Consider the following 15,979-nt stretch of genomic DNA (forward strand, 5'->3'; position numbering starts at 1 on the left):
AAAAAAAAAAAAAAAACAACAAAAAAAAAAACAAAAGCTCTGGCTTTGGGTTTGAGTGCGCATGACCTGTGGCCTTCGCTTTCCCAAATGGAAAGAGAAATTTGAGTAACAGGGCTTCTGCATCTGAAACTTTGTTGTTAGGTAGGATTTACTGAGTTTTCAGATGTATCTTAGGTAGGACCAGAATGGGCAGTGGAGTACACACATGTAAAATCACAGGATCTGACCAGGTGGGTGGTTCACACCTGTAATCCTAGTACTCTGGGAGGTCGAGGCAGAAGGAACCTTTGAGCTCAGGAGTTTGAGACTAGCCTAAGCAAGAGTGAGACCCCATCTCTCCTAAAACTAGAAAAATTAGCTGGGTATTCTGATGGGTGTCTGTAGTCCCATCTACTTGAGAAGTGGAGGCAGGAGGATTGTTTGAGCCCAGGAGTCTGAGGTTGCTGTGAGCTAGGCTGACACCATGGCACTCCAGTCTGGGGTAACAGAGTGAGACTCTGTCTGGAAAAAAAAAAATCACAGCATCTCAAAAATCAGAGACTTAGTTACTTTCAGAGGTTTTCTAACTGGGGTCTCTATTTTTATTTTTCCCCATGAATTCCACGAATATCGGTTTGCCAAACTTTCAAAGTGATGAGAACAGAGTTCCTGGGCTAAATCCAACCCGTTATCTGTTTTATAAATAAAGTTTTATTGGAACACAGCTGAAAACATTTGTTTATGTGGTCCATGATTGCTTTCATGCTTTAACTGCAGAGTTTGACCAAGATGATAAAGCAAAGTCTGAAATCTTTACTATCTTCCCATTCACGGGAAGGGCAAGAAAAAGCTTGCCTATCCCTGGTATCGTGGCCATACCATTTCTCTTCAAGTTGGTTTTGCTTAATAGCACTTGGAATTTTTCCCTCCTTTCCTCTGCTCTTCCTCCCCTTCCTCCAGTCCCTTCCCCTCCCTTCTTTCTTCCTTTCATCTGTTTTTCCTTCTTTCCTCCTCTTCTTCTCCTCTATCCTTTCTTCTCTATCTGCCTCTCTCTCCCTTTCCCCTCTCCCTCTCTCTTTTCTCTCTTCCTTTTCCAATGGCTAATGGTAGTTGGGGAAGGAGCAATCTAGAATGACCTAAAAATAAATGGCCTCATGTGATTATAGGACACTTTCCTGTTTATTCCCCTGTTTTTATAAATGAAAAACTTTCATGAAATCCTTTAAACATACAGAAAAGCATAAAAAATAATATAGCAAACACCTTTATATCTACCATTCAGATTTTATGGATCACAGTGATTTATTATTGTTTTTGAAAAAAATAAAGATATAACTCAGGGGTTCTCAACCTTCCTAATGCTGTGACCCTTTAATACACTATCTTCATGTTGTGGTGACCCCCAACCATAAAATTATTTTCGTTGCTAGCAAGGAAGGTTGAGAACCACTGATATAACTGAAGGCTCATCTGTACCCTCCTTGGATCCTATCTCCTTCCTTCCTAAAAGATTTGAACTTAGTGTGTCTTCTTCTGATCTATGTTTTTATATTTTTTATTAAGTATTTTTGTATAGCCATATATCCATAAAAAATATATTGTGTTTTAAAATTTCTTCTCCTTCCTCCTTTGAAATTATAAGACAAATATAACCATGGCATTAAAAAAAATCTTGCTGTGTGTAGGAAGCCCCCATGATCTTATAACTCTAATACAAATATTTTTATATTTTGGCTTTGCCTTCTTATGTGTCTTCTTTTATAGAGTTGCAATCAGAATATAGATGGCATTTTATTGTCTTTCTCTTCATCCTTGGCATCAAACTTTAAACATTTGTTCAGTTTCTATTTTTAGCATTTAAAAAAAACTTTATTTTATTTATTTATTTTTGAGACAGAGCAAGACTCTGTCATTGGGCTAAAGTGCAGGGGCATCATTGTAGCTCACTGCAAGCTCCAACTCCTGGTCTCAAGCAATTCCCCTGCCTCAGCCTGCTGAGTAGCTGTTTCTGCAGGAGACCGCCACCATACCTGGCCCAGGTATATACTTTCCTATATTTTGTAGAGTCAGAGTCTTGCTCTTGCTCAGGTTGATCACAAACTCCTGAGCTCAAGGGATCCTCCTGTTTTGGCCTCCCAGAGTGCTAAAATTATAGGTGCGAGCTACCATGCCTGGCCTTTATAATAATAATAATAATTATTATTATTTTTGAGTCTCACTTTGTCGCCCTCAGTAGAGTGTCATGGTGCCACAGCTCACAGCAACCTCAAACTCTTGGGCTCAAGTGATTCTCTTGCCTCAGCCTCCTGAGTAGCTGGGACTATAGGTGCCCGCCACAATGCTGGGCTATTTTTAGAGACGGAGTCTTGCTCTTGCTAATCCCAAACTCCTGAGCTCAAGGGATCCATGAAAAAAAAATTCTTTTTGGTTAAAAATGGCCTTGTTCTCTGCAGAAAATATTCCAGAAAGGAGGTCTTTTACTTTTTAATGTTGATATGGAGATCAAAATAATGCATCCTATGAAAGCCCTTGGTAAACTCCAAGTCCCCGGATGTGAAGGCAAAACCCCTAGTGAGGCAGAAAAATATTTGGGCAGTCTGGGACCATCAGAGCACTTGGGCTGAAATGGGTTTTCTGAGTTGGAGTCACCTGCCTGAGCTTAGTGGAGGTGTCCCCAGGCACACTCCTGCTGGCTTTTGGGGTTCCAAGTACAGAATTCATCTCTAGAGTCAGGAATGACTCACGGAAAGAATTTGTCCTAGGTATCTTCAATTCACGTGGTAGGTTTTTCTTAGAATTCTTTATCTCTGTTAGGTGGATAAAGAATCTCACAAAAAAGATTTTTGTGAGCTCAACACTTCTTGGAAGCCTTCATAGACTTCATTTCTAGCGTTATCATAGAGGCTATGTGTTACCTATGACTAATGACTAATATTAATGCAATATTAATGAGGATATCATGGTGTACTATGGCATGTTGTCATAAAGCATTAAAAATTAACTACTCTGGAGAATAAACCAACCAAGGGCATTTTCAAGGCAGTGGCAGCCTTGGAATCTTTTTATAGCACATTTACGCCTATTAGTGCATCCACCAAATCCAAAGTATGTGCATTTAGCAGAATTCCATTGTAATCAAGGAATGGGGCCCCACTAATTTAGTTAGCTCTATGTGATTATGTAAAGGCCTGGGAGGAGAGTGACAGCACTATGAATATTCATTACGCTTTCAAATGGCCCAGTGTGCAAAGGCTCCTTGACCTTCTGGGAGGGGAAGGCACAGCAGAGGCACTTTGCTCTTCTGGGGCCACTGCAGAAGGTTGGATAGGGTCAGTCCAGGGCCTAGAAGGGGAAGGCTTTCCTGGACTGTAGGACTTTCCTGCTTCTAGCCAGTGAGAATCACAAGGCCCTGGAGCCAGGACTTCCTGTTTAAAGATAAGGACACTGAGAAATGGAGAGGCAAAATGTTTTGTTGGAGGCACTCATGGCAATACTGGGCCCCTGGTCGTGCAGGGGTGTCTTTTTGTAAGTCATCATCTCTCTTCTCACCTCCTGGCCCTTAGGTCCCTTGGGTTGAGAGAATCTGCAGGGGTGGTCTGAGAGGACCAGTGCTAAGGTCCTGGGGTCCTCAGAAGGCCCATGTTGGGGGAGGGGGCTGACTCATATTCCAGGGTTCATGCATTAGCATCTAAGCCTGGAGTCAATATTAGACAAGCTTTCTGTTCCTAGAAGGAAGGGAAGAGTCTGTTGGGAGGGGCAGGCGTGTATGGTAGGGTACTTTAGCCACTAGAGGGCCCCCAAGGAGCTGCAATGGGATGGGGAAGGGGGATGGGATTAGAGAGGAGATTGCAAGAGATTGAGTCTAACCCTGTTGGTCCATTCCTCAGGGCTCTGACTGGTTACCCTTTGCATGCCCTGAAATGTGTTAGGTTTGTGCAATGAAACAGCTTGTGTATTCTGTCTAGGGGAAGTTTAGTGTCTTTTGCACCTGGAGATTTGAAAACCAAAGATTCACCATGATCATCCCTTAATGCTATTCTTGTAATGAAGGAATGGGACCCCACTGAGATGGGCCTTCTGAGGACCCCAGTGTTGTGGAGATGACTTCAAAGTTTGAGTGATCCCAGAACTCTCTCCTGGTTTGTATTAGCAATGGCTCTGTCCATCCAGCCAGGTAGAAAGTTCATATGGGATGGTTAAATGAGAACTGTGGAAGAACTGTGTCAAGAACATAACTGGGGAATTCAGGAGTGAAGAGGGAGCAAATTCTCCTGAAAATTACGCCAGATAATTGGAATAAAACCATCTGGTGCCGAGCCTGCCACGTAGGGGTGCCTGGTGATGCTCTGGTTGTGTTTGAGTCAAGATGGGCTGGAGAGATAAATCTGTCATCTTGCTGAAGTTTCTCTCCACTCCAGGGTGGAGGCAGGGTTACCACTCATGGACTTGCCAGCACTCAGACTTTTGGGAGTAGATATGATAAGCCTGGGTACGCTGATGTGTAGATGATGGATAATAGCTTGTAGTGACAGTCTACAGGTGGGTTGGGAGGAACTTCAAGGTGTTAATAGTTGTTCCTTGGCAAAAAGAATAGTTAAATGAGTTTGTGAAGCTCATGTACTGTGTCCTTTCACAATAAAAGACTCAGAGAAGTTGCATTGCAAAGAAACTACCTTAATTTTGCTTAATTTGGCATTTCACAGGACCTTTTGGACGACATCCTTTTCGTCATGGAATACGGATTATCAACTTGAATAAAGCTTGCTTAGAGACTCAGGAATAGATTCTAAAGTGTAGTTTTTCTTTTGAGACAGAGTCTCACCTTTGATAGAGTGTCATGGTGTCACAGCTCACAGCAACCTCAAGCACTCAGGTTTAAGCAATTCTGTTGCCTCAGCCTCCCAAGTAGCTGGGACTACAGGTGCCCACCACAATGCCCGGCTATTTTTAGTTATGGTTGTCGTTGTTGTTTAGCAGGCCCAGGTTGGATTTGAACCTCCCAGCCTCGGTGTATGTGGCTGGCGCCGTAACCACTGTGCTACGGCACCAAGCTGAGACTCAGGAATATAGAGAGCACAGACCCTGTGGTCAGCTGGCCGCTGTCTTTGCTAAATTCGCCTTTCCTCTCCTTCCAGGCTGACATCTTCTCTGGGGCCATATTCATCAACCTGGCCTTGGGCCTGAATCTATACCTGGCCATCTTTCTCTTATTAGCCATTACCGGCCTTTACACAATCACAGGTGAGTTCATTCACATGCACCCAGAGAATGGTGTGTTTGCTTGGTCCCCACTCACAGATCCTACAAGTTATATGAGTGGTCTCAGAAAGCTCTAGTATTGCCTGGAGTAGTCAGGACAACTTCTTGCAGGTCATACAGATGACTTGGCTAAGTCAGGAGAAGCAGGGGAGTGCTTAGTGCAGGAATGAGTGAGAGCAGGGGAGTGGAGGTGGATAGCTTGGCTGGTGAAGGGTGGTTGCGGGTTGCCTGTCTGGGGATGGGGCTATAAGTCTTGATAGTTCAAATGAGGTCAAGTACACTGGCCAGATAGAGGCCTTGGATTTGATGTGTCAGGGACTGGGAGCCATTTTAGGGAGGGAGAAAAGAAGTGACCCATGTAAAGAGGTTTTAGTAAGGAAGACTCAAGAGGTGACCAAAGAAGCTGGTGTGTGAATAACAATCGGGGCCTCTTCTGCACCAGTTTACTCTGCCTGGGGTGGGTGGGTGGGGGACTGAGGGCAGGATCAACTAGCTGTTCAACTAGAGCCCTATAGTTTTGGGAAGAATAAATTACTGAGACAGTCTGAGAAAAGAGAAAGTGGACATAGAAGTAGTTCTTCAAGACGTGCCAATTTGCTAATGTCCCCAGACCTCGCCAAGGTCTGGAGAGCTCTTTGCTCTTCCCTGGCCTCATTTGTAGAAGATGTTTCCTCTTTTTGTAAAGGAGCCACCTGCTTTGAGCTATCTCCTGCCATAAAAGGGCTACACTGGGCTCTTCCCCTTCAAGAGGGAGAAATATTCTCCTCTCCTCAGGGCCTTGCAAGCACCTCTCTGAAAAGTTGAGGTGTGGGGACATGCTGAGTAGCAGAGTACTGTAACGGGACTAGGGAGGAAGGGAGGAGAGGCAAGGGGGTGACTGAGGTGGGTTCTCAGAAAGTGTGCCCGAGGCAGAGGTGGAGGGTGGGAAAGGAAGCAGGCAGGCGGGTAGCTCTCTATGTGAGGTCAGATGTGTTGTCTCCTTGCCTCTGTAGGGGGCCTGGCAGCTGTGATTTACACGGATACCTTGCAGACAGCGATCATGCTGGTGGGATCTTTAATCCTGACTGGGTTTGGTAAGTGGGGCCAGGGCAAGCTGGGAGCAGAGGTAGAGGGCCTGTGCCCTGGAGGCAGAAAAGCTGGGCTGGCCTATTTACATGTCATGAGTCTGGGCAGGGCCCTTGGGTACATTCTGCCCTCCCAAAGGGAGTGGCCCAGCCCAGATTGGCCGTAATTGTGGGCGTGCTGGGGTAGCTTCCGCACCCCTGGAGGACTCAGATTAGGGCAGGCCCAGGGCACATCTGGATTCCTTGCTGCACTCTCTTGGCAGTCTGGGCCTGTGACAACATGGTGTTCACTTTGCAGTGAAACTGGATAAAAAAAAAAAAAGAGAGAGAAAGATAAGGCTAAATATCCATCAAGCTAAATCTATTCAAATGTTGCATCTTCAATCTCAGATTATGTCCTGTCTACGTTTTGATGTTACACGTCATTTCTTTTACGAATGTTGACAGTAGGTGGTAATTTTTCTTTTAACATCCTTATCTGACAAAATGAAATACATGGCTGCTCAACCTTGGCCCTCCCAATTTTCGAATTATATTTGTATGTGAAATCTTAGATCAGAAACCCTATGTCCAAGGATAATAGCTATGGGAGGATACAAAGAGTATTTTATCTTTTGGTGCAAGGACCCTCTCTGGGTGTCCTGCAAAGATTCTTTTCTGCTCTCTACTCTTCTGTGTCCCAAGAACTTGCATTTGGTTTTCCCCAGGAGGCCCTGGGGTGGGTCAGGAAGGCAGGGGCTGGAGTGACTTCTTCAAGAAAACATAGCCGGGAGGTGGCAGAGCTCTGATTTCTCACCTATTTTCTATCTCACCACACTGCTAGGACCAGGGATGGTAGGTCCGTGTCTGGTGTCCCCAAGACTACTGTATGTCTTCACGTCCAAGTCTAGAATTCTGAAGGCTATGGTGTCTAGAATTCTGAAGGCTATAGCTAACCACTGGGGTTAGGAGAAAACAGTCTTTGCATATGTAAAACCGAGGTCTTCCCTTCAATAATTAAAATTCCTTTCACAAGTTACTGCTTTGGATTCTCATAGTAGCTCCTGAGAGCTTACTTAATCATCCTGTTCTAAGGATTAGACAGCCGAGGCCCCAGCATGGGAGAGTGACTCACCCAAGACCACCTAGGAGGGCTCTGTCTGTTGGTTGGGCCCTGTCTGTTATTCAGGCATCCACATAAAGAAACCTCTATAAAGTGTTGAATGCTTATTGTTCCACTGATGTTTTCCAGCTTTTCACGAAGTGGGAGGGTATGACGCCTTCATGGAAAAATACATGAATGCCATTCCAACCTTGACTTCCGAGGGCAACATCACCATCAGGGAAGAATGCTACACCCCAAGGCCCGACTCCTTCCACATCTTCCGAGATCCCCTCAAAGGAGACCTCCCTTGGCCGGGGCTCATCTTTGGGCTGTCCATCCTCGCCCTGTGGTACTGGTGCACAGATCAGGTGCCCAAGCTCTTTGTGCAGGGTGGGCAGGGTCTCCCCAGGGCACTACAGGAACTCCGGTCACTCTGTGGCTTGAGGGGTTAAGGGAGGGAGGGGAAGGCTCACGTGGTCTGCAAATCGTGAGTCCTGGCCACACAACAGTCTGAGAGGACTGAACATGGAGAAGCTGGGGTAGCAGGAGGGTGTTCCAGCCCTCACTCACTGGGCTTTTCTTGACAGGTTATTGTGCAGCGCTGCCTCTCGGCCAAGAACATGTCCCACGTGAAAGCCGGCTGCACCATGTGTGGGTACCTGAAGCTGCTGCCCATGTTTCTCATGGTGATGCCGGGCATGATTAGCCGCATTCTGTACACAGGTGGGGTCTTCTGGCCATGCACAGGCTGCTCTCCCTCTCTCTCTGGCTCCCAGTGTCTTCTAAAGTTCTGTAGTTCTTTGCTCCCTTTCTTCTGCCTCTCCTTTTCTTGGCAGGATTACCAGTCTTATCGCTCCCTTGCTAGACAGTGAGCACCGTGCGGGCACAGTACTTTTTTTTAAATTATTTTTTATTAAATCATAACTTTGTACATTGATACATTTATGGGGTTCAGTGTACTGCTTTAATATACAATGTGAAAAGCTTACATTGAACTAAGTAACACATCCATCACAATTATACTCATTTCTTAATAGTTTTGAAATGTACCATTGCATCATGCACATTAGGTGAGGTCTCCCCAAATATCCTCCCTTTTCCCATATCCCCTCTCTCCTCCCCTTTCTTTCCTCTTTCCTTCTACTTTCTGGACTATAGTTATGTTTTTCCATTCATATGAGTGTGTAGGTGATTATATATTGATTTCATAGTAGTATTGAGTACGTTGGATACATTTTGCCCCCATTCTTGAGATACTTTACTAAGAAGAATATGTTCCAACTCCATCCAGGTAAACATAAAAGATATGAAGTCTCCATTTTGTTTTATGGTTGCATAGTATGAGGGTATAGAACTTTTGGAGTTATCTTATCTGGTTTCTTACGTTGGCAATTGTTTTGTCCTTTCCCCGCCCAAATCTTCTAAGGTCATGACGTGCCTCCAGGTCACTTCTTCCTGCTCACATTTGCTCAACTGTTGCTCAGTCTTGAGCTCCTTCCCTTCTCACCTGAGAATTTTATTGTTTCTCTTCCTCCCTTGCCCAGGAACTGTCTCCCCCTGAACCCCTGTCAGGGCCCACAGGGCAGGGGCAGGCGTGGAAGGCAGAGCTGTACCCTTTGAGGAACAATTTCAGGGTATTGAGCAGAAATGTCCTAATTGAATCCTTGTTTTAAGAAGGTGAATTTTGAATACTTAACCTGGCAGGTGAGATACCATGATTGCGAAGGTTGTTTTCCCAGGGCGAGGCTTATCCACTGCACTCTGGATGTGCATAATTTGTGGTAGTGGTGGGGAACTGCATTTGTGCTTTCTCCTGATAAAAATTTTAAAAAGAATAAAAAAGATAAGAAGGTGAATTTTGGAAATATTTCCCTAGTGTCTGCCTGGAACTGTCTGATGTGACTTTTCATCTCTCCCCAGAAAAAATTGCCTGCACCCTCCCCTCGGAGTGTGAGAAATATTGCGGGACCAAGGTTGGCTGTACCAACATCGCCTACCCAACCTTGGTGGTGGAGCTCATGCCTAATGGTGAGATTCTTTTTTGGGAAGCTGGTGTGGTCTTTCTTGGGAGGGCAATTGGTGGAGCTCATGCCCATGGTGAGAGTCTTTCTTGGGAGGGCAACTGGATTAGGCATCACCTGGGTTTCTATGCGCCTTCTGTGGCAAAGCCATTTCTGAGCCCTGGGGCTTGGGGTGGGGTCTGCAAGGTTCCTCAGCCTCTGAACATGCCTTCTCTCATGGACAAGGAGACATAAGGCTTATTTAGGCCCTGTGTGTTCTGCACCTTGCCTGTCAGTCAGGCTTGGGAAGGAGATGATCTTGTTAGGGAAAAGCATGACTATTTCGTGCCCATCTAAAAGGTCTTTCAAAGCTTTTCAAGGGATGTGAATTGGTACAGTCATTATGGAAAGTACTATGGAGGCTCCTCCAAACTTTAAAAATAGAACTATCAGGAAGGAAGAGTGTCCAATGTACTCAGTACTTTTATGCAACAAATTTATAATTACTCACACTTTCTTATGAAAGATAGCCCGAGATAAAGGAGAGAAATAGAGGGGGGTGGGAGGGGATGGAGGAGGTTTGATAGAGGGAGGGTAAATGGCGGGACTACACCTACAGAGCGTATTGCAAGGGTACAATTCAAATCTATCAATAGAACATAAATGTCTTAACACAATAATTAAGTAAATGAGTTGAAAGCTATGTTGATTAGTTTGATGTAAGCATTCCAAATTGCATAAAAAATCAACACATTGTACCCCACAAATGCATAAATGTATTCATGATCCATGTGTATATGACTTAATAAAAGGAAATAAAAATAGAACTACCATATGATCCAGAAATCCCTCTATTGGGTTTCCTATCCAAAGGAAAGGAAATCAATATGTCAAAAAGATAGATATCTATGCTTCTATGTTCATTCTGGCTTTTTTCATGATAGCCAAGATATGGAATCCACTGAAGTGCCCATGAATGTATGAATGGATAAAGAATATGTAGTATACAATATATACACAGTGGAATACCATTCAGCCTTTAGAAAAGGGAAATCCAATCAATTGTGACGGTGTGAATGAACGTGGAGACCATTACATTAAGTGAAATAATCCATACTCAGACAATACCACATGCTCTCACGTGTATATAGCATCTAAAAAAGTCAAACTCAAAATCAGAGAGTAAAATGGTGGTTCCTAGGGGCTGGGGCGGTGGATGGTTTGGGAAGATCTTGGTCAAAGGACACAAAATTTCAGTTACATTGGAGGAATAAATTCAAGAGATCTGTTGTACAACATGGTGACTATAGTTAATAACGGTGCATTGTATACTTGCAAATTGCTGAGACAGCAGATTTTAGGTGTTCTCACCACAAAGGCATGTTAAGTATTTGAGGTAATGCATTATGTTCATTGGTACAATTTAGCTATTCCACAGTGTAGACATACTTGAAAACATCATATTGTATATGACAAATACATACAATTTTTATTTGCCAGTTAAAAATATATTTTATAAAAGTTCTCCAGCAGATATGAACATGAAGCCTTGAACTAAGCATCCTAGGCTTAAGGGAATTTTACTTGGAGAATGAATTCACTTCTAGACTGTACCAAGGAAAAACTCAAAGAAAAAGGCATAATTTTAGCTCCAGGATGAGGAAGTTTGAGGCACTAGATAAATTAGACTTGAGGGAGCTTTTTACTATAAAGAACATGATATTTGGCCAGCATGGTGGTATGGGGTTATAATCCTACCTACTTGGGACACTGAGGCAGGAGGATTGCTTGAGCCCAGGAGTTTGACTCCATCCAGAATAGCTAGAGTTTGGGGGTGGACCTGTGCGATTATAGTTCATGTTTCCGGTTGAAGAACATTCTCCTAATTCTGACTGAAGGAATGAATACATATCTTGTTAGGTTAGGGGATCTCAGGAGAGCCAAAGTTCAAAGTGATTAGCCAGGAAAACTTATAATAAACTTGTAAAATTTTGTTACTATGCAGAAACTTAGAAACTATCTAGTCCAACTCTTTCATTTTACAGTTGGGGAAACTGAGGCCTCCAGAGTGGAAGTGCATTTTCCAAGGTTAGGCAGCAACTCAGTCTCCACCACCCAGTTTGCTTAACTCTGCTCAAGGCTGGAATTGAAGAATGCAGTTTTTTTTTTTTTTTTAATTTAAACCACAGACTTCATGCACAATCTTGGGCAAACCATTTGGATTCCAATTATATTAAAATGGGAGTAATAGTTAACAATTTCACTGAGCTGGGCTGTTTAGTAATTAAGGTTGCTGTTAGCAAAGGTCACAGTCTGGCGTGGATTGCACTGGCCTCTGTGGGGGGTGTGTATGACATTTCTTTAGATCGGTAGACTCCCCCAAGTGATGGCCACAGCTCTGAACCCTGCTGGTCCATGTGCAACAGGAAGACGTGTGGCACGCAGAACGACAAAATTCTCTGCTCACAAGCACCATTGTCCTTCCTTCCTTTTCAGCTGCAGTCTGGCTTCCGTAAATACCGAATTAATTCCTTAACGACCTCTCTGTGCTACATCAAGCTGATACTTTTCATTCTTCACTTTATTTGACTTCTTAGTAGCTTTCAGCATTACTGATTACTTCTTCTTGAGTTATTCTTTTCCCTTGGATTCCATAATTACTATATTCACCTGCTTGTCCTCCATCCCCTTCTTTTCTTTCCTTGTTTGTCCTACTTACAGATTCATCCTCCTTTATTCAGCCAGCACGTGTTCCTCCAGTAATCCATATCAAATTGTGTCCCTTTGTTCTCCTAAATATCTCTCATATTCATCCACCTCTCTCTAATTTTACTTCTGTTACCCTTGTCTGATATGCCATTATTTCTTGCCTGGACTCCTGGGCTTGATAAGAGTATAGAACAGAGGGGAAAATTCTATTCCAGGTTATCAACTCAGGGTGAAATGAACAGCTAGGTCTGGAAGCCCTGTCTATTAACTTCTTGCCATGGGCCTTTGTTCTGTCTATTGAAACACTGAGAGAGTTGAACTAGATCTTTATAACTCCTTCTGTAACTCCAGTAGTCTCTGCTCTACATTGTTCAAAACTCAAGAGGAACCATTTACAAGCACCTCCCTCCCAACAAATGACACTATAATTGGAATACATAGCCCTTTATAATTCACCTTGAAAGGCAATAGGTGAGACCCTAACATTATTTACAGATACAAAAACTAGAGGAATGACAGACTCATGTTCCAAAAAAGATCTCAAGAGGCATGAATGTTGACTCAAATCTAACACACTGAAGTTTAATACAGATATAAGTAAAGTCTTGCATATCTGGGTTGCTCAAATGCAATTTTGTATGAGTATTGAAAGAAACGGAGGATATTGAGCTTAGAGAACCGAATGTTCAAGGGGGTATGAGTTGTCTTTGAAAATATGAAAGATATCAAAGTGGGTGAAAGTTCAGACCTGTTTGGTTGGGCGTTATGAGGAAGCTATAGAGAAGCAGATTCTGCTTAGTCATAACTGTCCAAGAGACAGCAGGGTCGTGGATTTCCTGGCGCTGGAGGGTTTGGGCAGAGGAAGTGTTGCAAAGGGATTCATGTGTAGGATAGATGAAGGGTCTAGGCCAGCCATTTTCAACCTGTGGGTCTCGAGCCCTTTGTAACAATGAAAATACATCCTGCATGTCAGATATTTATATTGCAGTTCATAACTGTTACAAAATTACAGTTATGAAGTAGCAATGAAAATAATTTTATGATTGGATCACCAAAACATGAGGAACTGTATTAAAGGGTTGTGGCATGTGGAGGCATTAGAAAGGTTGAGAACCACTGGTCTAGGCAATCTTAATTGCTTTTACTTTTGAGACAGTAAATCTGTACTCTTAATTGTGGGCCCTCAGCTTGGCCTGGCCTTCTACCTTCAGCAGTGCAAACTTGTGCCCTCCTTGGCATGGACAGAATAATAGAGATTATAGCCAACCATGCTTGCCATAATTGGGAAAGCTTTAAAAACAATCCCTTATTCTGATTTTTGCAAGGATATGTAGTATTATCCCCATTTAACACATTAAGAAATGAGGCCATTACTTGCTTGGGGTCAGAGTTGGAGATAGTGCCTGTCCTTTTTTTTTTTTTTTTTTTAAAGCTTTTTATTTCTATTTTTGTTTTTTCCATTTCTGGCTGCAACTGAAAGTCTTTGAAGGGTTAAGTGAGAATTTGACTTGAACTTTACATTTTCAGCAAACTCCCCCCCAAACAAACAAAATACAACCAAAACAAAACAAAAACTTCTGCGCCCTTAAGAATTTCAACCATAAAAATGTATTTTTTTGGCTAGGGCCAGGTTCAAACCTACCACCCCCGGTATATGTGGCCAGCGCCCTACTCCTTGAGCCACAGGAACCGCCCAAAATGTATTTTCTTTTTCCCTTTGTTTTTGTTCTTTAAACAATAAATGAAGAGACATGGACATGTCTATGTGTTAAAATCTTTTGCTTCAAAAATAGTCAAGTTACCTTAAAATTTGAATACTAGAAAACTATGAGCTACCTTCTGAAAAAGTGTATCCTAATTTAAAAGAACTTTATTTAAGAAACAACAGTGAAAAGGAAATAATAACTTTATTGAGCTATAATTCACATGCCAGACAATTCGCCTGCTTAAGGGGTATAATTCAGTGGATTTTAGTATGTACACAGAGTTGTATAACTATCACCACAACGAATTTTAGAAAGTTTTCATAAACTCATAAAAAATGCTATGCCTGTGAAAGAAATTAGCAGTCCCTTCCTACTTCACTGTAATGGCCTCGACTTAGGAAACTGGTAATATATTTTCTGTCTCTGTAAATTTGCCTATTCTGGATGTTTATTATAAATATAATCCTATGATGTTTGTTCTTTGTGACTGGCTTCTTTCACTTAGAATAACGTTTTTGAGGCTCATCTGTGTTATACTATGTGCTTATATTTCATTCCTTTTTGTTGATTGATAGCATTCCATTGCAAGTTTGCTTATTTATCAGTTGCCCGTTTTGTTTATTCATTTATTAGTTGTGAACATTTGTGTTGTTTCCACCTTTTGGCTATTATAAATAATGCTGCTATGAGCATTCATGTTTGGGTTTTTGTGTGGTTATATGTTTTCATTTCTCTCAGGTAGATACCTAGGAGTAGAGATAACTAGGTATATCAAATAGTCAACTCTATGTTTCACTATTTGAAGAAACGTCACATTATTTTCCAGAGTGGTTGTACCACTTTATATTCCTCTCTCTGCACATCTCTACTTATAGCTGTTATTATCTGTACTTTATTTAATTTTATTGTTTTAGTATGGCCATCCTAGTGAATGCAAAGTAGTATATCATTGCGGCTTTAATTTGAATTTTTCTGATGTCAAGCTTTTTTTTTTTAATGTCATTATTGACTATTTGTACATCCTTGGAGAAGTATCTATTCAGATCCTTTGCTATTTTAGGTGGAATTTTTTTTATTGAGTTATAGGAGTTTTTAAAATATGTTCTGTTTACTAGACCCTTATCAGATATACAATTTACACATATTTTCTCCCATTCTTGGGCTCTCTTTTCACTTTGTTGAGACCCTCATCTTTTGAATCCTAGTTTAAATCTCTTTCTGCTGTATCATGAATCTTTTGGGTAAGAGACTGTATAAAATTCTCTGATGGGAACACATGCACACACCCCCATCTACAACTTCCACCATTACCACCACCTGCATCGTTATTGTCCTTATCAGCCAGTTGCAAAGTATTCACCTCATAAATATGGTGTCTTTAGCTTCTCATTGGCTGCTGTGAGAATATAATATAATAAATAATATAATTGTATGTCCACTTCTTAAAACTTCTAGTCCTTCTGGAAATGTAAATTAGAGAACAAGGCATGGTTTCAGTAGGCAAACAAACCTTGAGCCTTCATATTTTCAAAGTAAGAAAGAGCTGAGGGTGTTGCATGTGCCACTCAGAATCTGTTTCTCTTCCAGGACTGCGAGGCCTGATGCTGTCTGTCATGATGGCCTCTCTCATGAGCTCCCTGACCTCCATCTTCAACAGCGCCAGCACCCTCTTCACCATGGACATCTACACCAAGGTGCGCAAGCAGGCGTCCGAGAGAGAGCTCATGATTGCAGGAAGGTAAATGCAGCTTCCCTCTGCCGTGTGCCACTGAACTTGAATGATCAGAGAGGTTCCGTCTGTGCTATCCATCTGAGCTGGGGGAGGCTGGCAGGTGCCTGAGTGTCATGAGAGTAACCTCTGTGGCTGGTTACATTTGCCCCTCAGTGGCATTTCATTTAAATTAGAGATCACTCGATCTGACCTCAGCAAATGGTGGGATCACACCTATGGTGCATAATGCAAGGGTAAGTGTCAGATTTGTTAGTATAGAGTATAAATGTCTTAACACAATTAAGTAAATGAGATGAGGTATATACAAAAAAAAAATAAATTGGAGATCACTGTACAGTGCCCCTCTGGAGTTAGAAGGCCATAAAAGATCATCTAATCTAACCTTCAGGTTATCAACTTGCAAAATAAGGCTCATGTTGCTTAAAGTCAAACAGCCCGGACAGTGA

General features: G+C 42.4%; 1 protein-coding gene and 1 pseudogene across 1 annotated transcript in view; both read left to right on the forward strand.

Moving 5' to 3' along the window:
* Positions 1-15,979, forward strand: part of SLC5A1 (solute carrier family 5 member 1) — a 76,092-nt gene that overhangs the window by 47,436 nt on the left and 12,677 nt on the right. The window contains exons 6-11 of the mRNA XM_003797454.1: positions 5,115-5,220; positions 6,231-6,311; positions 7,534-7,754; positions 7,974-8,109; positions 9,307-9,414; positions 15,389-15,539. Of these exons, the coding sequence (XP_003797502.1) occupies positions 5,115-5,220; positions 6,231-6,311; positions 7,534-7,754; positions 7,974-8,109; positions 9,307-9,414; positions 15,389-15,539 (803 nt within the window). The remainder of the gene's footprint in view (positions 1-5,114; positions 5,221-6,230; positions 6,312-7,533; positions 7,755-7,973; positions 8,110-9,306; positions 9,415-15,388; positions 15,540-15,979) is intronic.
* On the forward strand, positions 9,075-9,202 carry LOC111727666 (annotated as a pseudogene).

Source organism: Otolemur garnettii, unplaced genomic scaffold (assembly GCF_000181295.1).
Source record: "Otolemur garnettii isolate 467f Iridium unplaced genomic scaffold, OtoGar3 scaffold00116, whole genome shotgun sequence".
Classification (NCBI taxonomy): Eukaryota; Metazoa; Chordata; class Mammalia; order Primates; family Galagidae; genus Otolemur; species Otolemur garnettii.